This window comes from Oncorhynchus tshawytscha, linkage group LG24 (genome assembly GCF_018296145.1).
Source record: "Oncorhynchus tshawytscha isolate Ot180627B linkage group LG24, Otsh_v2.0, whole genome shotgun sequence".
In the NCBI taxonomy this organism is placed as follows: Eukaryota; Metazoa; Chordata; class Actinopteri; order Salmoniformes; family Salmonidae; genus Oncorhynchus; species Oncorhynchus tshawytscha.
The window spans coordinates 19,495,171-19,522,589 of NC_056452.1; the positions used below are offsets into that span (position 1 = coordinate 19,495,171).

A 27,419-nucleotide genomic window follows, 5' to 3' on the forward strand; every position below is an offset into this window, starting at 1 on the left:
ACATTGTTGAAATAGGACGAAAAAAAATATATAGAATCAACACACCCACCCCAAAATTCCTCCCCAGACACCTACCCTATTGTCTTTCTGCTGTTACAACCATCAAGTCTGAACATTTGTCTGATCAAAGTGCATGACACAAAGAGCAGGACATCCTATCAATGGATACAGCCTCTCTGTCACGGCTGGCTGAAGGACTGGACCAAAGTGCAGCATGGTAAGCGTACATTTCCTCTTTTTTCAAAAATGACGCCGACAAAATGAAGAACAAAAACCAAACCGTGAAGCTTTGGGCTCTGTGCCCTGAACAAAGACAAAGTTAACTTCCCACAAAACAGGTGGGGGAAAAGGGTACCTAAGGATGATTCTCAATCAGAGACAACGAACGACACCTGCCTCTGATTGAGAACCATACCAGGCCAAACACAAAACCACAACATAGAAAAAAAGAACATAGACTACCAACCCCAACTCACACCCTGACCATACTAAAACAAAGACATAACAAAGGAACTAAGGTCAGAACGTGACACTCTCAGCCTTGATTGCCTAAACTAATCCGACTAACAACCCCCCCTCACACATTCATGAAAGACAGACACACACACCAACCCTTCCAGATCAAATCAATCAGATCATGGATCCCACAGTTACAATATTTGTTATATTTGTATATCTTATAGCCTCATTTTATCACCTCATGCCACGCCCCACTCATAAATCACGAGGTGTGATGTAACCTCTAACAGATTAAACCCTACATCAACTACAGCTTGTGATATCATCCTATGAGCTGTTCTGTTTCCCTTACTAGTTTGATCTCTCCACCCCTTTATCCTTCCATCTCTCTATCCCTCTATCCTTCCATCTCTCCACCCCTTTATCCTTCCATCTCTCTATCCCTCTATCCTTTCATCTCTCCATCCCTTTATCCTTCCATCTCTCTATCCCTCTATCCTTCCATCTCTCCACCCCTTTATCCTTCCATCTCTCTATCCCTCTATCCTTTCCTCCCTCCATCCCTCTATCCTTCCATCTCTCCACCCCTTTATCCTTCCATCTCTCCACCCCTTTATCCTTCCATATCTCTATCCCTCTATCCTTCCATCTCTCCACCCCTTTATCCTTCCATCTCTCTATCCCTCTATCCTTTCATCTCTCCATCCCTCCTCTGACGCCTTTGTGCCTGGGGTCAGCCTGAAGTTCCTCTAGGCTGCCAGTGGCAAAGAATGACGCAACATATCCCCTCCTCGAATGTGAAGCCTCGTTTTGCAATGCTATGACTTCCTCTGTCTTGCACATCTCCATGCAGAGTTTGATGATTGTGTGATGGAATGTTTGGTTGTTTCCTTGTTCTATTGTAGCACTGTTATGATTACATATACAACCCATCCACTGACATCATCTGACTCATTTGACTATGTCATGCAGTGTTGAGAGGAGGGATGGATGATTGCAATAGGACGTCACATAGTCGCCTCTCATGCATGCTTTTGTCTCGATCCATTGCTTTGGCAGCAGCACTGTTACACAAAAGCCCATATTTGGGCTGTCAGCTTGTATCACACAGCACCTCTCATCACCTAGGAGGTCTCTGTGTGTGTGGCTGGGGTTAGTGTGCGTGTTCCTGTGCATGCTGGTGGATGTGTGTGTGTGCTCTCCTCACGTGGTAGTAGCAGCCTTCATGATGACTCACATCATAGGAGCAGGAGAGAGGGAGATGAGAGAGGGATAGCAGAGAGAATGAGAAAGAAACAGAAAGAGAGAGAGAGAGAGGAGAGGACTGGCTAGCTATTAGAGAGTGTATAATGAATTAAAGAATTCACAAAATGGGACTAACACCAAATTGAGACTGCATGCAGAATTCTGAAAAAATATCCTACGTGTAAAAAAAACAAATAATGCATGCAGAGCAGAATTAGGCCGATACCCACTAGTTATCAAAATCCAGAAAAGAGCTGTTCAATTCTACTGACACCTAAAAGGAAGCGATTCCAAAACCTTCCATAACAAAGCCATCACCTACAGAGAAATTAACCTGGAGAAGAGTTCCCTAAGCAAGCTGATCCTGGGGCTCGGTTCACAAACACAAACAGACCCCACAGAGCACCATGCCAGCAACACAATTAGATCCAACCAAAACATGAGAAACCAAAAAGTTAATTACTTGACACATTGGAAAGAATTTACAAAAAAGCAGAGCAAACTAGAATGTGTCGTGACTTTACTTTCATTAATCTGATGACTGTTATTTATTTAACCAATAAACTATGTTTAAATGTTACCCGATTATAATTAATCATGTAACAATTAGCTCATTAGGATTTGGGGCACCACAGAAGAAGTTGTTAAGAGAGCCACCATCTCCCAAATTAAACTCTATAAGGTCTTTACCTATTTCATCGATAAACAGTCATCTTATTAATCATTACCTCTTATCAAATACTCATTCTGAACGATTGTAACCTTCTTGGATCTGCAAAAACCCCAGCCTGTGCATTATTCAGTAGTACACAAATTGGTTTAATAATTTATTTACTAGCTAACTAAATAATAACACAGAAATCACACACACACATACATACTTACACGAGACAAAGGTCCCTAGTGGACTGACAAGATATGACAGCTTGTTACAACAGATGGAGAGGGGGGAAGAGAGAGACTGAAACAGGACACTTATCGTGGATACATTCTAGAACTGTCTTCACATTAATCATATACCTTGCACATGGTCCACCGCCAGTTTGGAATAAGAAATAATGAATGTATTTACGTGTTGAATGCCGTTCGCTGTTTCTCTGTCGGAACTAAGCCTTCTTGGAATGTTTGTGGGGCCTTTCCGAGGCCCACTTGTACATGCTCTGATTGTCCACCAGAGGTCACAATGTCCTTCTTCTTAGTTGTCCAGTCTCCATGGGTTGTTCATTCCTCAAAACAGCTACTTAGTAGTACCAGTGATATTCTGAGGTGAGCTTCTTGCCACTTCCTCCTCGTGTTGGTATTCAGGACTCAGACCACAATGGACATGAGCTGCAGCTCTATGTCTCTCTGGTCCAAAGGAAGGTGAGTTAATTTCTTTGTTGAGTTTCAAAGCGTCAACCATTCCAAACATGCAGCTCTCTGCCTCACGTTTCCTGGTCTAAAGGTTGATTACTCTTCTAAGCCTTTATGCACTCTTGTTCAAAAGGGACGTTCCATCATGCTGACCAGTTCTCTGACCTCACTCGTGGTGTGGCTACTTAATATGCAAAGGTTATCAAAAACTATTATCTCATTAGAAAACTAAAATCACATTCCTATCTTAACACAAATAGCTTCATCACTTTTTATATAGTATTCACATCATATTTGATGAAAACTTGACAGATAAAGGGGTATCCTTTCCAAGTTACAGTATTTGGTCTATACAGTTTTTAATAACATCACAAAAGAGAGAGAGAGAGAGAGAGAGAGAGAGAGAGAGAGAGAATAAAATCCCCTGTAAAATCTAATTTGTTACCCGCCAGTGGAGAGATGACTGGAGATGGGCCCTCTTTGATGGGATTTTCTCCCCAGCTCCTCTATGGTTATCTCTTATGCTACTTGTTATGATCCCCCCCCCTCCCCCATGTGTCTCAGTTAAATTTCACTGGGACCACAGCAGCTGTTGCTGAAGTCCTTGAGGCGAGGCGAGGGAGCTTTGTGGAGCCCATTGCTGCCACTCTCTGAGCAGCCAACAAAAGATTTGGGCTGTAATCTGTAGGGATTAGTTGAGGGAAAGTGAGGAAAATACTAATCTCAAATTTTCATAAACAAGGATTTCTCGATCCCACCAGCAGTTAGGCTTTGAATGATACAGAGCAGTTTCTGGGGTTTCCCCCCGATTCTGGTCCACCATAAAGTATGTATCACTCTATATTTGCAGGTGTTGAGTTACAGTACTTCAGTCCTGTTGGATATGACCTACACGTGAAATATAAGAGAACACCTTAAGTCTCACAATATCCATACGGTATAAAAATAACAGGGGAAAAAACATGCAAACTGCACGGTGTAATGAGTTTCACAGCAAGGCATGAAGTGCTATACCTGCAGGGGTTACAGGAAGAAAAGGGATTAGACATTAGCAGTCATATGTATGACATAGTAATCTCCTCCTCAAGCCAAGAAGTGGTGCTAGCATCTTGATTAATACAGATCATTTCCAGGTTCTCTCTGACGAGGAATGCGTCCCACACAAGGAACTGCTAACTGTACCCTTGATGATGAATCAACAACAGGTAATTGCGAGAGACATGTTTGTAGTTTGTTGTTGTTGTTTTGTAGAGACTATAACAACCGGCATTGGTGAGAAGACCTGGTATTGTCTCCTTTTTCACCATGGAAACATAGACTAAGCCGAGTTTTTGCCACTCCGGAGAGAGGAAGCAGCATATGAGTACGGTAGAGAGCCAAACATAACTCACCACAAGGCACATGTCAATCCAAATAGATAAGAGGAGAAGGAGAGATTTTTTTGAAATAACCCACCTGTCACCACACAACTCTCTTTCCCAGACATTTCAAACTTCTCACTTGGGTGATAGCTGAAGAAGTTATAACACCAAGAAGAGCATTCAACATGATGCAAATAAGATGTAATTCTAGCAATGAAACCGCTCCAGACAAAGGAAGATGACTTGTATATAGGGGGCCTTGGTGCTAGCTACAAGAGCCCACAGGATAGGCTAGGACTGTGAGTAAGAAGCCCCGAGAAAACAATAAAGTAAGCATTGATTTACCCAGGCCTCCTCCACAACTCTCCCTCAGCTGAACACTCACTGAACTGCCTACAGCGGAGATGGGCAGGCAGGCAATTTACTCCACAGTGTGGGATCAGGGTTGCTATGTTCTGTTCTGCTGTTATTCAAGCCAAAACACTGCAAAAGTTCAAAGCATGGTGTTTTTTGTGTGCATTTATGTACATTACAGTCCTTGTCAGCATGTAGAGAATGCATTATTTTTGTATTCTAGTCATGGGTTAACAATAGAAGTACCATGTTGTAACGATCACAGTGACAAGATTACATTTACTTTTACATTTAGTCAAAATATTGTAAAATGGCGCCGGAAGATGTGGCAGCAGTTTTACGGGCGCCTAACCAATTGTGCTATTATGTGGGTTTTCTTTGCGTTATTTGTAACTTATTTTTTACATAATGTTTCTGCAACCGTATCTTACAGCAGAAAAGAGCTTCTGGATATCAGGACAGTGATCACTCACCTCAGATTAGACTACGATTTTTTGTTCAACAAGCAGGACGCACAGTACGTACTTCAAACACCCGACAAGGCCAACATCCCCATCACTGGCAAGAGAAAGAGACGCAGGTACAGAGGTCATTTAGCGGGGTGCCTCGTAAGGATACGCAGAAGGCGACTGGGAAAGCTGCCGTTACCGTCAATATTACTTGCCAACGTGCAATCATTGGACAATAAATTAGACGAGTTACGATCACGAATATCCTACCAACGTGACATCAGAAACTGTAACATCTTATGTTTCACGGAATCGTGGCTGAATGACGACAAGGATATTCAGCTAGCCGGATATACGCTGCACCGGCTAGATAGAACAGCACACTCCGGTAAGACAAGGGGTGGCGGTCTTTGCATATTTGTAAAGATCAGCTGGTGCATGAAATCTAAGTCTAAGTCTCTGGATTTTGCTCACCTGAAGTAGAGTATCTTATGATAAGGTGTAGACCACACTATGTGCCAAGAGAGTTTTCATCCATACCTTTCGTGGCTGTTTATTTATCACCAGTCAGCCACTGCACTCAGCCAGCTGTATACATCAGACAAACCATCAAACAGGCAAAGCGCCAATACAGGGCTAAGATTGAATCGTACTACACCGGCTCCGACGCTCGTCTTATGTGGCAGGGCTTGCAAACTATTACAGACTACGAAGGGAAGCACAGCCGCGAGCTGCACAATGACACAAGCCTACCTGACGAGCTAAATCACTTCTATGCTCGCTTCGAGTCAAGCAACACTGAGGCATGCATGAGAGCATCAGCTGTTCCGGACGACTGTGTGATCACGTTCTCCGCAGCAGACGTGAGTAAGACCTTTAAACAGGTCAACATTTACAAGGCCGCGGGGCCAGACAGATTACCAGGACGTGTGCTCCGGGCATGTGCTCACCAACTGGCAGGTGTCTTCACTGATATTTTCAACATGTCCCTGATTGAGTCTGTAATACCAACATTTTTTAAGCAGACCACCATAGTGCTTTGAATGGCTGGTAATGGCTCACATTAACACCATTATCCTAGAAACCCTCGACCCACTCCAATTTACATACCACCCAAACAGATTCAGAGATGGTGCAATCTCTTTTGCACTCCACACTGCCCTTTCCCACCTGGACAAAAGGAGCACCTATGTGAGAATGCTATTTATTGACTACAGCTCAGCGTTCAACACCATAGTACCCTTAAAGCTCATCACTAAGCTAAGGAACCTGGGACTAAACACCTCCCTCTGCAACTGGATCCTGGACTTCCTGACGGGCCGCCCCCACGTGGTGAGGGTAGATAGCAACACATCCACCACGCTGAGCCTCAACACTGGAGCCCCTCAGGGGTGTGTGCTCAGTTCCCTTCTGTACTCCCTGTTCACCCACGACTGCATGGCCAGGCACAACTCCAACACCATCATAAAGTTTGCAGATGATACAACAGTGGTAGGCCTGATCACCGACAACAACGAGACAGCCTATAGGGAGGAGGTCAGAGACCTGGCCTGGTGGTACCAGAATAACAACCTATCCCTCAACATGATCAAGACAAAGGAGATGATTATGGATTACAGGAAAGCGAGGACCGAGCATGCCCCCATTCTCATCGACAGGGCTGTAGTGGAGCAGGTTGACAGTTTCAAGTTCCTTGGTGTCCACATCACCAACAAACTAGAATGGTCCAAACACACCAAGACCGTTGTGGAGAGGGCACGACAAAGTATATTCCCCCTCAGGAAACTAAATTATTTGGCATGGGTCCTCAGATCCTCAAAAGGTTCTACAACTACAACATCTCTGGCACCCTGACTGGTTGCATCACTGCTTGGTGCGGCAACTGCTCGGCCTCTGACCGCAAGGCACTACAGAGAGTAGTGCGCATGGCCCAGTACATCACTGAGGCTAAGCTGCCTGCAATCCAGGACCTCTACACCAGGCGGTGTCAGAGGAAGGCCTTAAAAATTGTCAAAGACCCCAGCCACCTCAATCATAGACTGTTCTCTCTACTACCGCATGTCAAGCGGTACCGGAGTGCCAAGTCTAGGACCAAAAGGCTTCTCAACAGTATTTACCCCCAAGCCATAAGACTCTTGAACAAGTAATCAAATAGCAACCCAGACTATTTCCATTGCCCCCCCAACCCCTCTTTTACTCTGCTACTCTCTGTTTATCATATATGCATAGTCACTTGAACTATACATTCATGTACATTCTACCTCAATTAGCCCAAATAACTGGTGCCCCCGCATATTGGCTACCTGGACTGTCTGCATTGTGTCACGCCACCCTCCACCCGCCACCCGCCAACCCCTCTTTTACGCCACTGCTACTCTCTGTTTATCATATATGCAGTCACTTTAACCATACTTACAGTACATGTACATACTACCTCAATTAGCCCGACTAACCGTTGCCTGTATATTGCCTCGCTACTGTATATAGCCTCGCTAGGTGTTATTTTTCACTGTATTTTTACTGTTGTATTTATTTATCTACTTAGCTATTGTTCACCTAATACCTATACCTATTTTTTACTTGAAAATCTCACTGTTGGTTAGGGCCTGTATGTAATCATTTCACATTCAGCGCACGTGACAAATACACTTTGATTTGTAATATGCTATTGAAAGGGGAATCTGAGTGAAATCTGAGTGGAAAGTGCAATGGATGCCTAATTATACATTAAGCTTCAATTTCTCATAGGGATCTGCAGGAGGATGGAGGGGTTTCTGAGTTCAGAGTCAGTGGGTTCAGAGTCAGTGAGTCCAGTCAGTCCAACCCCACTCATCCGCCTCTCCTCCCTCCCCTCAGATATCCGCGGCCTACAGGGTTTCCTGGACCAGACGTCTCGGCAGGGGCTGGACGTATCTCTACAGAGAGTGGACAGGAACATCAGTAAGGTCTTCTCGAACCTCTTCAACACCATGAGGACAGAGGAGCTCAACCGCTACAGGGACACACTGAGACGGGCCATCCTACTGCTCAGCCCCCGAGGAGCTCAGGTCTTCATCCAACAGGTACGTGGCAGCATTTAGGCCTAGATATAGCCACACACATATGCTCGTGGGTCCACAAACACACACACACACACACACACACACACACACACACACACACACACACACACACACACACACACACACACACACACACACACACACACACACACACACGCAGGTATGTCTGAGCACACATACACACATGTAGTTTACCTGCTCTGTGCATACAAACAGAAACCAGAAACACACATACACACATAGCCATACACCAAGTTGCCCACACACACAGTACTTGTAAGACAAGTAGTATTGACCTCCATGACACACTGTCAGTCAATTAATCAATCACGTTTATTTTTTAAAGCCCTTTTTACAACAGAGGTTTTCACAGAGTGCTGTACAGACACCCAGCCTAAAAACCCGAAAGAGCAAGCATATTGCAGATGCAGAAGCACAGTAGCTAGGAAAAACTCCATAAACAAGCAGGAGCCTAGGAAGAAACGTAGAGAGGAACCAGACTCTGTTAAGTGGCCAGTCCTCTTCTGGCTGTGCTGGGTAGAGATTATAGGAGGACATGGCCTCTTGTTCTTCAAGACGATTGTGATCATATTGGTATTCCCCCACTGGACCAGGCCACCATATGGCATGGGGGCATTGCCTATCATTAGATAGTACGCATGACTCCTTATAGCTCAGTCTGTCACGTGTCCCGGAGATGTGTCCTGGGACTCAGGCTCAGCACCGCAGAGCAGAGCAGATGGCCTGTCCACGGCTAACAGACAGAGTGGAGACGGAACACGGTTCTCATGCATATGGATGTGTCAGTTCTCCAAGCCTCAGCCAAGGCAGGCTGTATTTTTAGAAGTCTTAATTTTAGCAGCCAATCAGAGGGGAAGGAGTAACCGTGGCACCTCTCTCTGAGTCGGCAGCTGCATCGAACTGGCCGCTGGATGGCAGCTAGTTGCTTTAATGCTTCATCGTACTCCGACTCCCAACGCTACTCTGCCTCTCCCGAGAAATGTTTCTGAATATTTTAATTAGCTGTACTGCTCTTTAAAACAGACACGTTGTTCCTCGATCATACAGCAAAATAACACTGTCTGTCTGTCTGTCCGTCCGTTTGTCTGGACAGAGTCTGCTGTACTTACATCTGTTCTGTCCAGCATCCAGACAGATAGACAGACATACAGACTGTCTGTCTTTAAGTTGGTGTGTTCTTTTGGTTAAAGGGGAGAATTAGACTCCTTGGTTAATGACGAGTGTTAAATGCTGCACCACTGGCTTTGCAATGGTTTGACAAGTGACTTTCCCTTCAACTTGGCGGGTTAAGGCCTCTTGATCCTCTCTGATTCCCAAGTTGTCTAGACCTGGCTGTAGTTAGCAGCTCTGTCAACCAGGTGTGTTATTTGGAATTCTTCTTCTTCCTTCTCCTGTGACTTCATGGCATGCTGTTATGCTTGCTTTATGGCCTTTAACCCCTTACAGTGAAGCAGGAGCCATGGAGAGGTGGACCAGCAGCCAGAAGGTTGCTGGTTCAAGCCCTGGGCCAGGGCAACACAAAAATGGAACTGAACTCCCATCTCCTGCTGTTGTGCCCTTGAGCAAGGCTATTTTATTCTAAGTGCATATGTTGTGTTCCTATTCAGCCAGTGCATAGGTAGTTCATATGTATAGCCGGGGTGCTGGTGGGCAAGATGCAGTCTTTATGCCGTTTGAGAAATGAAATGACGCAGACACCTGTCTTGTTGTGACATGTGAGCACTAGGGCTGTTGCAGTGAACATATTACAGCCACACCGGTGGTCACGAGTCATGAGAGCAGTCAAATTCCACATGACCGTTTAGTCACAGTAATTAGGTTCTCCAAGCTCTGATTCTGCTGCTGATCATTTAGTAGCCTATCAAACTTGCTAACTGACAGAGACTCAGCACTCTATTGTCCCTCTAATCACTCTGACATCAATGCAAATGTATTCGAAAATCCAATCAAACACTTCATGAGAGCCCATGAGCTCATGTTGCGCAACATTTCTATAGGCTATGCAATTGCGGGAGAAAACAGAGTGATGGCTTCTAATAAAAAGAGGAGGATCCTATCAGCTTTCTATAGAACTACTATATTTATTTCTCAACTTTCCTAATATTAAGCACATTGCTTATATTTACAACAAGAATAGAGCCTACCTGGCCGTCATGAAAATAAACCACGGGAAAAAACATTCTTCGTTCGCTATTTAAGTGCATAAATTACATGTATTTTTTCCTGCATGCCCCTGTTTCGATACAGGTGCATGATAATGGTCCATTCTATATCAAAACTAATGTCACAAATATATTATGTAGTATCTGTAAAGACAGGGTTAAAATAAACATAATCAAACGTATGTTTGAATGATACCGAGGGGCAGTGTTTTTACAATTAATGCCGGTTTGCCTGAGGCTGATGTTGTGCAGGTGTTTGTATACATGCATATACACACACTCTCATTCAAATAAACGCATACAAGAACACACACATACTGTACATGTAATAGTGCCAGACATTCACCCAAACAGTTGGCATTGCTGTTATGATTTTAGTTGTCCTTGATGTCCTTTTTTGCCTTGTTATTTGCTGTTTTTTCTGTTTTTTCTTTAGTTCATTATCCTGGTTGTTGGTGCATTGGGGGGTTCTTGGGGATGGGGAATGGAATTAATTGTATTTTTTATCTCGAATGGTTGAGGGACAGCTATTGGGGTACTGTGGGGGATCTTGGAGGGTTCTGGTTCCTGTGTTTTAGTCTGGTGGGAGATCTGTTAACGAGCCCTTGAGCAGGGCATTGACCCTGGATGCTTCTGTGTGTCGCTCTGAATGGGAGTCTGTTGGATGACTGGTATGATGTAGTTGTTGAGTGGCTTCACTGCAAGTATATTGTATGTTTCGGATATTCAATAAAAACATTTAATTAAAAAAAGACAAGATTAAATCAAGAATAATCTGATGGGTGAAAATATCATCCTATCCCTTGCAAATTACAGTTGAAGTCGGAAGTTTACATACACCTTAGCCAAATACATTTCAACTCAGTTTTTCACAATTCCTGACATTTAATCCTCGTAAAAATTCTTCCCACAATAAATTGGGTGTATTATGGCCCATTTCTCCTGACAGAGCTTGTGCAGCAGAGTCAGGGACTATGGTGGTCTTCTTAAAACATGCTGGTATTACAGACTCGGATAGGGAGTGGTCGAAAATGTCAGTGAAGACACTTGCCAGTTGGTCAGCGCATGCATGCAGTACACATCCTGGTGATCCATCTGGCCCAGCGGACTCGTGAATGTTGACCTGTTTAAAGGTCTTACTCACATCGGCTGTGGAGAGCGTGATCACACAGTCTTCCGGAACAGCTGGTGCTCTCATGTATGTTTCAGTATTATTTGCCTCGATACGGTCATAGAAGTAGTTTAGCTCATCTGGTAGGCTTGTGTCACTGGGCAGCTCTCGGCTGTGCTTCCGTTTGTATTCTGTAATGGTTTGCAAGCCCTGCCACATCCGACAAGCATCAGAGCCAGTGTAGTACGATTCGATCTTAGTCCTGTATTGATGCTTTGCCTGTTTGATGGTTCGTTGGAGGGCATAGCGGGATTTCTTATAAGCTTCCGGGTTAGAGTCCCGCTCCTTGAAAGCGGCAGCTCTAGCCTTTAGCTCAGAGTGTATGCCTCCTGTAATCCATGGCTTCTGGTTGGGGTATGTATGTACAGTCACTGTGGGACGACGTCCTCAATGCATTTATTGATGAAGCCAATGACTGATGTGGTGTCCTCCTCAATGCCATCGGAACATATTCGATTCTGTGATAGCAAAACATTCCTGTAGCTTAGCATCTGCTTCCTCTGACCACTTTTTTATTGATCGAGTCACTGGTGCTTCCTGCTTTAAGTTTAGCTTGTAAGCAGGAATCAAGAGGATAGAATTATGGTCAGATTGGCCAAATGGAGGGCGAGGGAGAGCTTTGTATGTGTCTCTGTGTCTGAGTATAGGTGGTCCAGAGTTTTTATTCCTCTGGTTGCACATTTAACAAATGTAAAATGGATTTAAGTTTCCCTGCATTAAAGTCCCTACTAGGAGCACCGCCTCTGGGTGAGCGTTTTCCTGTTTGCTTATGGCTTATGATCGCCTACAAATTCTCAGAAGGCAGCCCGACCTTTGCCTCCACTTCATGCAGATCATGGGGATCGGGGGCCTGTTCCCGAGGAATAAGTGTATCCTTCGCGTCTGACTCGTCAGAGTCGTGAAAGGAAATAGAGGATTCTGCTATTCCATGGTGAGTAATCGCAGTCCTGATGTCTAGAAGTTATTTTCGGTCATAAGAGATGGTAGCGGCAACATTATGTACAAAATAAGTACAAAAATAAGTTACAAACAACACACATAAACTAACAAAAAACACAATCGGCCTGGGGCACCTAAAACATCTGCCATTGTCACGTTCTGACCCTAGTTCTTGTGTTATTTGTTTGTTTTAGTTGGTCAGGACGTGAGTTGGGTGGGCATTCTATGTTTTGTGTTTCTAGGTTGGTTTTCTGTGTTCGGCCTAGTATGGTTCTCAATCAGAGGCAGGTGTCGTTATTTGTCTCTGATTGAGAATCATACTTAAGTAGCCTGGGTTTCACTGTTGTTTTGTGGGTGATTGTTTCCGTGTCTGTGTTTGTTCGCCACACGGTTCTGTTTCGGTTTTGTTCACGTTAATTGTTTTTGTATTAGTGTTCATGTTGAGTTTTTTCATATTAAAAACATGGACACTTACCACCCCGCCTCTTGGTCCGATCCTTGCTACACCTCCTCAGAAGAGGAGGAGGAAAACCCTTACAGCCATCCTCTCTGGCTCCATCTTATGGAGGACAACTCAGAGTATGCTCTTCTTTTCTTCATATCATGCTTCTTTAGACCTGTCTAAAATAAATGATGGATTTACTGTGAAGGTGTAGGCCATATTGCATGGATTTACTGTGAAGGTGTAGGCCATATTGCATGGATTTACTGTGAAGGTGTAGGCCATATTGCATGGATTTACTGTGAAGGTGTAGGCCATATTGCATGGATTTACTGTGAAGGTGTAGGCCATATTGCATGGATTTATAAGACTTTTAAATATGGCTTGTAGGCTCTGTGCGGAAGCCAGGAGATGCTAAATGTTTTTATGTTAATTAACGGTCAATTACCATGAGACTGTTAGTTATTTGCTTGACAATCACCGGCTGACACAATTTCGTGACAGCCACAGACCTAGTGAGCATTTTTCCTTGGTGAGCTATGAGACAAAACTCAAGGTCTTTCGTAAAGAGACCTTCCAGCGTTTCTTTCCGCAATCCCACGCCGCCGCCATTGGGCAGTCGGATGTTTAGCTTGAGGACAAGAAACACCCTGACGGCCTGGTCCTGATCCCGCAGTAGCTCCGTCTGAGAATCAGTGGTTGAGCATCGAAGGAGAGTATAAACACATATTTATAACACAGTAACACATACACACACACTTAACTTTCCCTCTCCACACACACACACACACACACACACACACACACACACACACACACACACACACACACACACACACACTTAACTCTCCCTCTCGACACACATACACGCACGCACGCATGCACGCACACAAACACACAAACACACACACACACACGCACGCACGTACACGCACACGCACGCATGCACGCACACACACACACACAAACACACACACTAACGCTAATGCAAGGAAAATCTTTGACATTTTATCTCATTTTGATTGAGGACGGCACACGGAACGTTATGTTTGATTTAGAGGTTGTATCCCACAAATAATAATGGAAATGATCAAGCATTTGGTCGTCACCCAGTAAGCAAGCACAAAGAATGGCTTGGCGTTCAGTGCTACTGAGAGGAAATCTATGCATAGACGTGGTGGGGTGGTGAACCACTGTGTACAGGAATAGCCAGGCTTTGATGATTGATTCTGTTTTCCATGTCTGGGGTCTTTTGTTCCCTCCCGTGACTACGTCAAATGAGCACTCACCGACAGGCTAGGGTAAGATGACATGGCTTACTCACCATGTTCATTAGTAAAAGCACAGGGTGAATAGCCCCTTTATGAAAATGTATTGAGATGTGACAAGAAAGTGTTTTCAAGCGTAAATGCTCATCGCATATCCACTTGTGATTCAATAAACTATGATTCCAGAATACAATCCGTGATAGCTGCTGTGAAATATAATGATGCTTCACTCTGATGATCCCCTACCCAAACACTCCACACTCATGCTTAGTAGCCATTTTGTAAGCAATCCATAGCCTAAGCTGCAGGACACAGGGAGTGAATGCACTTATGAGAGCAGTGTCTCACACAGCCTACCTCGCTGAGTCTCTTATTAAATCTAGAGTGGCTGGGAGGAGAGTTGTGTCGTAAATCTATCTGTCTGATCTCTCTTTTCTTTCTTCCCTTTTGAGAGAGGGAGAGAGCGAGAGGGGGGTGGCAAGACAGAGATGCGGGAGAATGGGGGAGAGAGAGAGAGAGAGAGAGAGGGAGAGAGAGTGGGGAGAGAGAGAGAAAGAGAGAGGGAGAATGAGAGAGGGGGGGAGAAAGAGAGATTGCAAGAGAGAGAATTTGAGAGAAAGAGGTTGAGTATGAGACAGACAGAAAGAGGGGGGAGAGAGAGAGAGAGACAGAGGCAGAGACAGAGGCAGAGACAGAGACAGAGACAGAGAGGGGGAGAGAGATACCAACATACAGCCTTTAGTGTGGTGCGCTGTGGTGCCGTCAATTCCCACTGTCATTCTCTAATGGTAGAAAACAGGTTGGCTCGGGCGGCTTGGATTACCGTGGTGTTGGTTGGATGAGAGAAATCATTTGTGCCGCTCCTTTATCTCCTGTGCCTTTGCTGTCCCTTTTGTGAGCGGTAAACGCGGTGACTAAACGCAGAGCGTCTGTTAGAGGCTCAGCGAGCACCCACACACTAGCCCCCGCAGGCTGCTCTGCTCCTTCACACACACACACACACACACACACACACACACACACACACACACACACACACACACACACACACACACACACACACACACACACACACACACACACACACACACACACACACACACACACACACACACACACACACACACACACACGCTCAGGCTTCCAGTTCTAACACTCAGTGGAGAGTCTTCAACAGCAGTGTTGAAGAGAATCACCAGCTTCACTGTGTAAGGCCCATCAGCTACAGTTTTAGCATTCACTACCCACTTTTCTCCTTGTTTTCTCTTTCTTTCCCACTCCAGAGGAGAGGACATACACTTTGACCTTCTTTACTTGCTTTAACAAAGATGAAAAGGACTAAGTGACTTTAATCGTTTGGCACTGCAATATGAATGGTTTCTGTTTGCCAGCTGCTGGATGTGGTAGCTAGTGGATGCTGTTTTGGCATCTTTGATGTGGGAGTGTGTTACCTGTTCAGACACAGTGGAATCCCAAATGGAACTACAGCTGAATAATAGATGGTCATAGAATAATGTTCTGGGGTGTTACGAGCTCGGTGTGTTCTCCTGTACAGAGTCATATAGAACTTGCATTACAAGCATTAATCTCGCGTTGCATCACTTTTCCTCAAGTCAAGGCAACGGTACATGACAATCCGCATCTGTGTGTAGGTCTTCAACAGAGACATCCAAGATTGTTTGAGAGGCGTTATATCCTTTGAGCTGGCAAGAATATGGCTTACACAATTTACTGGTTGCAGAGAAACTCATTCGCCAGTCTCTCTGCAGAACTGTTACACAGCTGCTGTTTAAGGGCTCAAGTTGATGATAGATGGATTGACTGATGGAAAGATTGATGCAAAGAGATTTATGGAAAATTTTGGAAAATGTATGGGAGATTGATGGAAAGACTGACGGAAAGATCAATGGAAAGATTGATGGACAGATCAATTGAAGGGTGGAGAGAAGTACAGATGCTCAGCTCACCACAACACTGCTGCTACCGGTCTTACCAAGGCCCCAGATTGTGAAGTGACACCCCTTCTAATCTGTTCCCAACAGCACTGTTCCCTGGTGGGGCTGTGCCAGACCCTAGCCAGTCAGTCAGGGTGTGAGTCCCTATCCCTGTGTAGTACACTACTTTTGAGCAGCCTTTGGCAGCCCTCTTCCTATGGGGAAGAGGGTGCCATTTGGGACTCAGTCAGGGTGTTCCATCAATCCTCATTCTGCCAGCCTTGTCCATGTTTTTTCTGCCCGCCGAGGAGAGAGGGAGGCTGGGCCGGGACTGTCGTGGCTAGGGAAAGACAGATTGAGTGGCATCGTCCATCAGGCAGCCCAGGAGATGATTGATGACACGTGTTGGACAATCTTCCACCTCCTGTGGAGAGGGTGTGTCTGTGGGTGAGGAAGGGGGGGTGGAAGGTTGTGTGTGTGTGGGTGAGGAATGGGGGTGGAAGGTTGTGTGTGTATGTGTTCACAGTGAATGACAGGACGGCAGGTTTCTCATTAGCCAACCCACCAGCAGGAGGAGAGAGAACAGGGGTTGGTATGAGAGAGGTGTAGCTGTGACTCAAACACACACACACACACACACACACACACACACACACACACACACACACACACACACACACACACACACACACACACACACACACACACACACACACACCTAACACTCACACACATACACACATATACACACATATACACACACACACACACACACACACACACACACACACACACACACACACACACACACACACAAACATCAAACAACACAAACACATTTGCCTTCAGTTTTTTAGTTTGTAAGGTTCAATCTTTTTGTCAAGGGAGTTCATTAATTCTGGTTAGACTTCATGTCGGGCTCGCAGCTGGAGTTGGATGATAAAAAAGCATTTTCAAGCCAATTGCATCTCAAATTCGTCTTATGCAACTTTGCATTTGGTTGAATCCTGATACCTTGGCCTACGTGTAATAGACCCAAAGTCCCCAATGGGATTAAAGCTGGGAAGTTAGTTTTCCAAAATAATGATACAACTCCATGATTGACATTTCATTTTTGGTTTGTCAAAAAGGTTGAGTCATTTGTCAGTCTTGAACAACACAGTGACTAAAGCAGCCCTGTATTCCATTAACCTTGAACATCTACCACAACAGGCCTCTAATGTCCTGCTATCAGACAATAGGTTATCCGGGGGAGACATTTGGAGAATAGATCAAATTATTGCATTTCAAGTACCATTAACATCTATCACTCACATGCAATTATGCTCTTTCTGGAATAAAGAGTTTATAGTCGTGCCCAATTGAATGTACACTGAATGCACACATTTAGCTATCTATAGTGTCAAAAGCATTTCCCTTGGATGTTGACTCCAATGCTTTCCACCGTTGTGTCAAGTTGGCTGGATGTCCTTTGGGGTGGTGGACCATTCTTGATACACAAGTGAAACTGTTGAGCGTGAAAAACCCGGCCGCGTTGCAGTTCTTGACACATACACATTCTTTAGGAATGTAGTGAAGTCAAAGTAAAACGGTGTGAAGTTGAGAATGCCTAGAGTGGGCAAAGCTGTCATCAAGGCAAAAAGGGTGGCTACTTTGAAGAAGCTCTATATTTTCAATCGTTTAACACTTTCGATTCCACGTGTGTTATTTCATAGTTTTGATGTCTTCACTATTATTCTACAATATAGAAAATAGTTTTAAAAAATAAAGAAAAACCCTTGAATGAGTAGCTGTTGACCGGTAGTGTAAATAGTGAAGTAAAGTACAGATACCACAAACAACTACTTAAGTAGTTCAGTTCTACTCAAGTACTTTACACCACAGCTTAAATCTTTGCCTTTCCCGTTCACCCACTGAATGGCACACATACACACAATTCATGTCTCAATTGTCTCAAGGCTCAAGAAGCCTTCTTTATTAACCTGTCTCCTCCCCTACATCGACATTGATTGAAGTGGATTTAACAGGTGACATCAACAAGGGATCACAGATTTCTCCTGGACTCACCTGGTCAGTCTATGTCAAGGAAAGAGCTGTTCCTAAGGTTTTGTACACGAGGTGTATATTGATTTAGGTTTGCACTATCTTGCCAAGATGTCGTGACGCTAATGGAGATTCTTGTTTCATTGCTGTTGTACATATGTTGGATCTTAATTTGACCCAGCTTGCTACAGCAGGAAAATAATCCTGCAAGAACAGGAAATGTGAATTATTAATCCAGTTATAAAAGTTAGAAGCCTTTTTCTCTCTCTCTCTCTCTCTCTCTCTCTCTCTCTCTCTCTCTCTCTCTCTCTCTCTCTCTCTCTATCTCAATTCAATTCAATTTGAGGGCTTTATTGGCATGAGAAACATATGTTTACATTGCCAAAGCAAGTGAAATAGATAATAAACAAAAGTGAAATAAACCATAAAAAATGTACTCTCAGTGCCTCCGTCTCTGTCTCTACTCTCTCTCTCTCTCTCTCTCTCTCGGTCTCTCTCTCTCTCTCTCTCTCTCCCGTCTCTCTCTCTCTCTGTCTCTCTCTTCCTTCCTTCCTTCCTTCCTTCCTTCCTTCCTTCCTTCTTCCTTCCTTCCTTCCTTCCTTCCTTCCTTCCTTCCTTCCTTCCTTCCTTCCTTCCTTCCTTCCTTCCTTCCTTCCTTCCTTCTTTCTTCCTTCCTTCCTTTCTCTCTCTCTCTCTCTCTCTCTCTCTCCCTTTTCCCTCACATATTACCTGCCTCATTAGTTGTGCTGTCTTACTGTGGCAGCAAGGACTTATTTGATGGGAGACAAATCCCGGTGATTAACAATGATTAAGACCAGCACGCATGAGACATGAAACTGTGAGTAACACCCTGCCTTAGAGAACAATGTACTGTTACACAATGGGGATTGAGGGTATTGGATAAATAATTCTAGAGTTAATAGTGACACATTTCCTCTTAACATGTTGACATTTTCCATTTCAAATGCATGTTCTTACTAAACTGAGAGAGTAAAGCTGTTTGCTGTTACTCTATTCCCTTGTGTTGCTGTGTCAGATAGACTTTCATGTTGTGGAGGTACGAGGGCCTACCGAACTGTAGCTAGTTTGGCATTTCATTTTGTCAGCACTCAAGTTTTGGATTTGAGTTTTAAGCCTGGTGGCATCCTCCTCTGTGTTCAAGCCAGCTGCAGCAGTCATCGCGTACTCTGCCATCTTGCTTTTTATTAGACAGTTAAGTGAGTTGACAAGCACTCGTAGGGATGCAGAGATCGACACACAGCAAGGAACAGAAGATTCATACAGACTTGCCTTAAAACGAATGGAAACAGAGCCTGTGTGTGTGTGTGTGTGTGTGTGTGTGTGTGTGTGTGTGTGTGTGTGTGTGTGTGTGTGCGTGCGCCTTGGCATGCCCATGCATGGTGTTTGTGATGTAGGGACAATGACTAAGGTTTAAGATTCATCTTGTCAGGTCAGTGAGTGACATAGTGTAACAACAATGTATTTTATCAGTGGCTGCACAACAAAACTATTTTCACTTGGAAAAGTAATTCAAGTGGTTTATTATTCCCCTTCCTGTTTAAATTCAACCTATAGAAATGGAGCAATAACTTGTCCTATCTGTTTGCCATTCAGCTCATTAAACCACTTCAGCTTTATCCTGCAGTGTACAAGCCATGAAGTAAATCACATTTGAGCTACAGTAAGCAGGGCTCATTAGAAGAATTGATAAGGACTGGGCTGGGACAAGACATGATCACCTTGTAAACAGAGCGGGATTAGATGACTCTGTCACGTTCTGACCTTAGTTCCTTTATTATGTCTTTGTGTTAGTTTGGTCAGGGCGTGAGTTGGGGTGGGTAGTCTATGTTCTTTTTTCTATGTTGTATTTCTGTGTTTGGCCTGGTATGGTTCTCAATCAGAGGCAGCTGTCAAACGTTGTCTCTGATTGAGAATCATACTTAGGTAGCCTGTTTTCCCCATTTTGGTTGTGGGTGATTATTTTCATGTCAATGTTTACTCCATACGGGACTGTGGCAGTTTCCATTTAATCTCGTATTCTTTTGTTTTCTGTGTTCAGTTATATTTCATTAAAATGATATTATGGACACTTACCACGCTGCGCATTGGTCCGATCCTTCCTACTCCTCCTCGGAAGAGGAGGAAAAAAACCGTTAGACTCCTTAACCTTTTTACTGCAGTGGGTTAGTTCGGGGTCACAGTGTTTCTGGGTAGTCATAAACAAATCTACTTTGAAACAAAAGTATACACCTCACACACATGTTTATGGGCTAAACAAAAAGAAGAGACCTGGACCATGTCATACAGAGAGTTGAAAAGTATTCCATTTTGAGTTTGCATCCCAATATTACACTTATATGCATCACAGAATATACAAATGGAGCAATATATACACACTTTATATACATCACAAAATATAGTCGCTTGACATAGAAACACTGGATTTTCGGCGGGTTTTTGAAATAGTGTTTATAAATGAAAAATATTAATAATATCCTCACATGTGAAACGGTGGTGATAACATTTTATTCTCCTCACATGTGAAATGGTGGTGATAACATGTGAATTCTAAATCTAATACATGTGAACAACTGATGTAAAAAATATTAACTTGTAAAAAGTTGAATGCACATGTCAAAGATTATGTAAAATACACATGATGTGTTCCAAAACCACATGGTTTCACAAGGTAAAGGTTATGTGATCAAGTGAAATTTCATGTGAAATTATCATCCCATGGTAAGTGTTCCAAAACCACATGGTTTCACATGAAATTTCACATGTGCAAAATGTGATTTTGACATATCCATATTCCTACTGCCTGTAGCTCAGGCCCTGAAGCAAGGATATGCATATTCTTGGTACCATTTGAAAGGAAACACTTTGAAGTTTGTAGGGAATGTTGGAGAATATAACAATAGATCTGGTTAAAGATAATACAAAGAGAAAAAAAACATTCTTTTTTTTTTACCATCTTTGAAATGCAAGAGAAAGGCCATAATGTATTATTCCAGCCCAGCTGCAATTTAGATTTTGGCCACTGGATGGCAGCAGTGTATGTGCAAAGTTTTAGACTGAGCTAATGAACCATTGCATTTCATTTCAAAATGTTGTATCAGGACTGCCCAAATGTACAAAATGTGTTTATTAATAACTTTTCATGTTCAAAATGGTGCACTCTCTTCAAACAATAGCATGATATTCTTTCACTGTCATAGCTACTATAAATTATATAGTGCAGTTAGATTAACAAGAATTTAAGCTTTCTGCCAACATCAGATATTTTTATGCCCTGGGAAATGTTCATGTTTACTTACAACCTCATGCTAATCACATTAGCCTACGTTAGCTCAACCATCCCGTGGAAGGGACACCGATCCCGAAGAAGATTTATATAAGGTTATCACCACCGTTTCACATGTGTGGAGAATAACATGTTTTCACCACCGTTTCACATGTGAGGAGAATAACATGTTTTCACCACCGTTTCACATGTGAGGAGAATAACATGTTTTCACCACCGTTTCACATGTGAGGAGAATAACATGTTATCACCACCGTTTCACATGTGAGGAGAATAACATGTTTTCACCACCGTTTCACATGTGTGGAGAATAACATGTTTTCACCACCGTTTCACATGTGAGGAGAATAACATGTTTTCACCACCGTTTCACATGTGAGGAGAATAACATGTTTTCACCACCGTTTCACATGTGAGGAGAATAACATGTTTTCACCACCGTTTCACATGTGAGGAGAATAACATGTTATCACCACTGTTTCAGGTGAGGAGAATGTTTTCACCTCACGTGAATTGCAGATGGAAATCTAATTTGCAGTTCCACATGTAAGAAACATTCACATGTGAAAATCTAACTCTCACAAGTGGAATTACATTTTCACATGTGAAAAACATTCACGTGAAAATCAAATTTGCAGTTTTACATGTGAAAAACTTTAAAATGTTGTCTCACAGGTATAGTTTCATGGTATAACATATTGACATTTTGCATCACCATGTTGTCACATTTATTTCACATGAGATCATGTTTTCACAGCCCCTCTCTGGGCTGAGGCAGAGCAGAAGAGAGGAGGAGCACATCACCATTAAATCCCTATCATCTGTCTACTCCCAATGGGCCTGGATGGGTAGCGAGGTGGAGCACCCGATAGCCACTCCCCCAGGACGAGATGGGGAGATGGGGTGTGACAGGGCCAGGACAGAGGGAGGATCGTTGGTTCACTGCCCATCATGGGAGAGTTTATGGCTAGGAGGGAGCTAGGATTGAACTGGGAGGGGATGGGGCTTATTAGCAGCAGTAGAAAGTTGGGCACCTCCCAGGACTGACAGTCCTGACAAGGCTGTATTAATCACATAGGGTCACCCTGGAAGAGACGCAGGGGTTCCTCCAACCAACACTATACAGAACCACTCCCTCTCCACTGCTTCTTCCCTCCGCTTCTCGCTCCTCATCCTTATGGCCAGTACAGAGCCATGCCTTGGTAGGACTGAGTAAGTACTCCAACCATCCACCTCAAACCCAGTGTCTTAGGTGAGAAATGGGAACCAGCAATATCCACCCAGCTAAGTGTGACTCACATAGCCCAAGTCATCACTCCCTCTGGGGAGGAGGGAGAAGCGCCTTTCCCTGGGTCAATCTTGCCTGTTGCTGCCCCCCTCCCCTTACCTACCACCACCAGTATCCATCACTGACACCCTCCCCTCCTCCCCCACTACCCACCCACCTACCACCACCAGTATCCATCACTGACACCCTCCCCTCCTCCCCCACTACCCACCCACCTACCACCACCAGTATCCATCACTGACACTTTCCCTTGCGGGAGAAAATGAGCTGGGCCAGGAATAATTATGCACGTCCGATAGCGTTTTCCTAGTGAAATTTTAAACACAGAGAAAACTCTCCCCCTACTGTGAATGAAAAAAAGATAGGAGGTTCCATTAGATCAGGACAGCTTGCTAATGGCCTTCCCTCACACTCTGATTACATCAATCTGAATGTCATTATCCAAGGAGGGCTCATTGTGTCCCGCTGGGGGCAATGACACGGGAAAACAGTGCGCAGGTTACCTCTAGGCTGTTCTCCGCAGTGTGTGTGTGTCCCTGTGAATACCTGAGCTGTGCCTGACAAGAGATGGCCTCCATTTCCTGTGTTGCCGCACTTGCAAGGACAGCCTTGAGACAGGTGGTGTCACTGTTCAGAAGCTGGCATTGTCTGGGGGCCCCACACTTTGAAATGCTGAGAAAGACAAAAGCAAGTCTGTGAAAGTGGAAGTTTGGTTTGAACGAGCGCCAAACAAGTGATCCAATGTCATCCTCTTAAATAGTCATCCAGATGACAGACAGAGACAGAGTTATACAGATGTTCGAGGTGGAGGAGGAGGTGGTGGACGAGGAGGAGGAGGATGATGATGAGGAGGTGGTGGATGTTGAGGAGGAGGATGATGATGATGAGGAGGAGGAGGTGGTGGACGAGGAGGAGGATTATGAGGATGAGTAGAAGGATGATGACGTTGAAGAGGAAGAAGAGGATGACATCGATGAGGAGGATGTTAAAGATGATGATGATGTAGAGGAGGAGGAAGAGGAGGAGGATGGCGATGATGATGATGTTGAAGATTATGATGAGGAGGAGGATGGTGATGATGTTGAAGATGATGATGACATTGAAGATGAGGAGGAGGATGATGGTGTTAATGATGATGATGATGATGCCAGAGACAATTTATTTGTAGTCATGTGGAAGTACTTTATGGGTAAAGCACACCAGCTATGGGACAGCGGTTTGCTGAGTAAGCACGACAGACTTCACGAAGCACAGTTCTCAGTATCACCTCAGCTTATCTCAGTTTACCCCTGACTGGGGCTCTGGAGCCACACAAAGACAATACATACAGGTGTACTGCTGGAGAGACCACAAGCAGGACCCCCTCTGTCCCCTCTGTCACCCAGGATCGGAGTCTGCTAGCTGGGTGTGAGGGTGGCTGTTTGGCCCCTATGGCATGGTGGATGTGTATAGGGACCATAGTGTGACTGCCACGGTGTGGGTTAAGAGACAGGCAGTGCTCAAGGCCAGCTGTGTTATGAGGAATGTGTTTTTCTGCTGCATGGAGAGTTTATCTAGCTAGCTGTCTGCTCTTATCAGGCCCCTGTCCCGAGGGCCCCTCAGCTGGCCCTCTTCTCCTCTACCTCATTATGGAGCTCCTTTGTTTCTTTATTCCACTGTCTTCTCTGGGAAAATCACAGCTGCCAATGGATCATCTATCTCTGTCTGGAGCCTCATCTTCCCCGTTTCCACTGTCGCTCACCCCTTGTTCTCTCTCTCTCGTTCTCTCTCTCTCTCTCTCTCTCTCTCTCTCTCTCTCTCTCTCTCTCTCACTCTGGCACTTTCTTCCCCTCTCTCACTGTCTCACTTCCTTGCTCTTTGCTCTTCAGTGTGACAGGTCCCAGCCTGTAGCAGGCCGTCAGTGTGACAGGTCCCAGCCTGTAGCAGGCCGTCAGTGTGACAGGTCCCGGCCTGTAGCAGGCCTTCAGTGTGACAGGTCCCGGCCTGTAGCAGGCCGTCAGTGTGACAGGTCCCGGCCTGTAGCAGGTGGTCAGTGTGACAGGTCCCGGCCTGTAGCAGGCCGTCAGTGTGACTGGTCCCGGCCTGTAGCAGGCCTTCAGTGTGACAGGTCCCGGCCTGTAGCAGGTCGTCAGTGTGACTGGTCCCGGCCTGTAGCAGGCCTTCAGTGTGACTGGTCCCGGCCTGTAGCAGGCCATCATTGTGACAAGTCAAATCAAATCGAAGTTTATTTGTCACGTGCGCCGAATACAGTAGGTATAGATAGACCTTACAGAGAAATGCTTACTTACAGGCTCTAACCAATAGTGCAAAAAAGGTATTAGGTGAACAATGGGTAAGTAAAGAAATAAATACAACAGTAAAAAGATAGTGAAAAATAACAGTAGCGAGGCTTTATACAGTAGCGAGGCTGTAAAAGTAGCGAGGCTACAGACAGACACCGGTTAGTCAGGCTGATTGAGGTAGTATGTACATGTAGATATGGTTAAAGTGACTATGCATATATGATGAACAGAGAGTAACAGCAGCGTGAAAGAGGGGTTGGCGGGTGGTGGATGGCCCAGTTAGCCAATGTGCAGGAGCACTGGTTGTTCGGGCCAATTGAGGCAGTATGTACATGAATGTATAGTTAACGTGACTATGCATATATGATAAACAGAGAGTAGCAGCAGTGTACAAAGAGGGGCTGGGGGGAGGGGTTGGGGGGTCACACAATGCAAATAGTCTGGGTAGCCATTTGATTACCTGTTCAGTAGTCTTATGGCTTGGGGGTAAAAAAAACTGTTGAGAAGCCTTTTTGTCCGAGACTTGGCACTCCGGTACCGCTTGCCATGCGGTAGTAGAGGGAACAGTCTATGACTGGGGCGGCCTGGTGTGGAGGTCCTGGATAGCAGGCAGCTTAGCCCCAGTGATGTACTGGGCCAGACGCACCACCCTCTGTAGTGCCTTGCGGTCAGAGGCCGAGCAATTGCCGTACCAGGCAGTGATGCAACCAGTCAGGATGGACTCGATGTTGCAGCTGTAGAACCTTTTGAGGATCTCAGGACCCATGCCAAATCTTTTTAGTTTCCTGAGGGGGAATAGGCTTTGTCGTGCCCTCTTCCCGACTGTCTTGGTGTGTTTGGACCATTCTAGTTTGTTGTTGATGTGGACACCAAGGCCTGTAGCAGGTCATCAGTGTGACAGGACAGGCCTTCAGTTTGACAGGTCCTGGCCTGTAGCATGCCTTCAGTGTGATCGGTCCCGATTGTAGCAGGTCTTCAGTGTGACAGGTCCCGGCCTGTAGCAGAACGGAACAGGACAGAGTGATAGAGCACTGCAAGGCTCTTCATGTGTGTTTGCAATTCTCTCCACGGCCAAGACAGTCTGTCACAGTCTCAATGTATCAAATGGCTGAAGGAGCATCTGCTCGCTGACATCTGTGCGACTGGCGTGTTGTGTGATAATGTTCATCAAAATCTGAGAGAGCTATTGCTGAATGCTGAGCACACATTTTACCTTGGTATTATATTAGAGACAGTGAAAAGCTGCATCTCAGGGCAGAAGTGGATGGAGGGGAAAGTCCTGGAAACTCAGTGATTTGCATCAGGGGAAAATGGGAAGGAAGGAAACCTAACATTTCTGTATTGATTTGAGGCAAACATATTTCACTGGTGGCAGAGAAAGAGTCTCTTGATTCAAATGTTGGTATTTAAGAGTAAAAAGGTTGCTGTTGACAGGCTCTTGAGGAAATTGATTATCATTACTCTGGCTTGTATGAAGCGTTTGCCAGACGAAAGCATGCAAGACGTATCGGCGTAAATAAATTGCCCTTTTAAAATCTCTCCAGATAAAACACGGTTTGCTTGAAAGACCCGTCTCTCTTTCCTCAGGGAACAACGTTTATATGAGATGATTTTGTTTATGCAGAGAATGGAGACCTTATTTGTTCTTGACTCATACTGTTCTACCTCATACCCTTTTCTCTCTCTGAAGATTCTTATCATAGAAATTCATCTCTGTGTGAATTTGGACTCATGGAACTATTTATTTTGGTTGTTACTTTTTTGCTCTCGGGTTTTAATGGACTCTGAAGATAAAACAATGGTACAATGTGTCAAGCGTTACAGCTGATTTAGCACATTGGCTGACTACAGGCCATGAAAGGTTACACTCTGTGAATATTTGCTCACTACTGGCACCTGCAGGTCGTACAGTGGTACTGCGTGTGTGGAGTGGCCACTAGGAGAACTCTACAGAGAGAGAGAAAGGGAGAGGAGGGGAGAGAGAGAGAGAGAAGGGAAAGAGAAAGAGGAGATGAAAGGGAGAGAAAGGGAGAGGGATGGAAGTAAGGGAGAGAGAGAGAGAGAAAGAGGAGGGAAAAGAGATGAGGGAGAGAGTAGACAGACATGGTGCCTCCATCTCTGTCTCCTCTCTCTCTCTCTCTCTCTCTCTCTCTCTCTCTCTCTCTCTCTCTCTCAAGGTCACCCCCTCACAGTGCTGTTATGTATAAATCAGTCCCTATTGTTAGCAGACACTTCATCAGGATTTATATGTTCCATCCACTAAGCATGTCAGTCCTAATGGA

General features: G+C 44.6%; 1 protein-coding gene across 2 annotated transcripts in view; it reads left to right on the forward strand.

Annotated features, from left to right (window-relative positions):
• Positions 1 to 27,419, forward strand: part of grid1b (glutamate receptor, ionotropic, delta 1b) — a 380,700-nt gene that overhangs the window by 229,035 nt on the left and 124,246 nt on the right. For both annotated transcript variants that reach the window (XM_024386514.2, XM_024386515.2), the window contains exon 4: positions 8,078 to 8,283. In XM_024386514.2, coding sequence (XP_024242282.1) covers positions 8,078 to 8,283 — 206 coding nt within the window. The remainder of the gene's footprint in view (positions 1 to 8,077; positions 8,284 to 27,419) is intronic.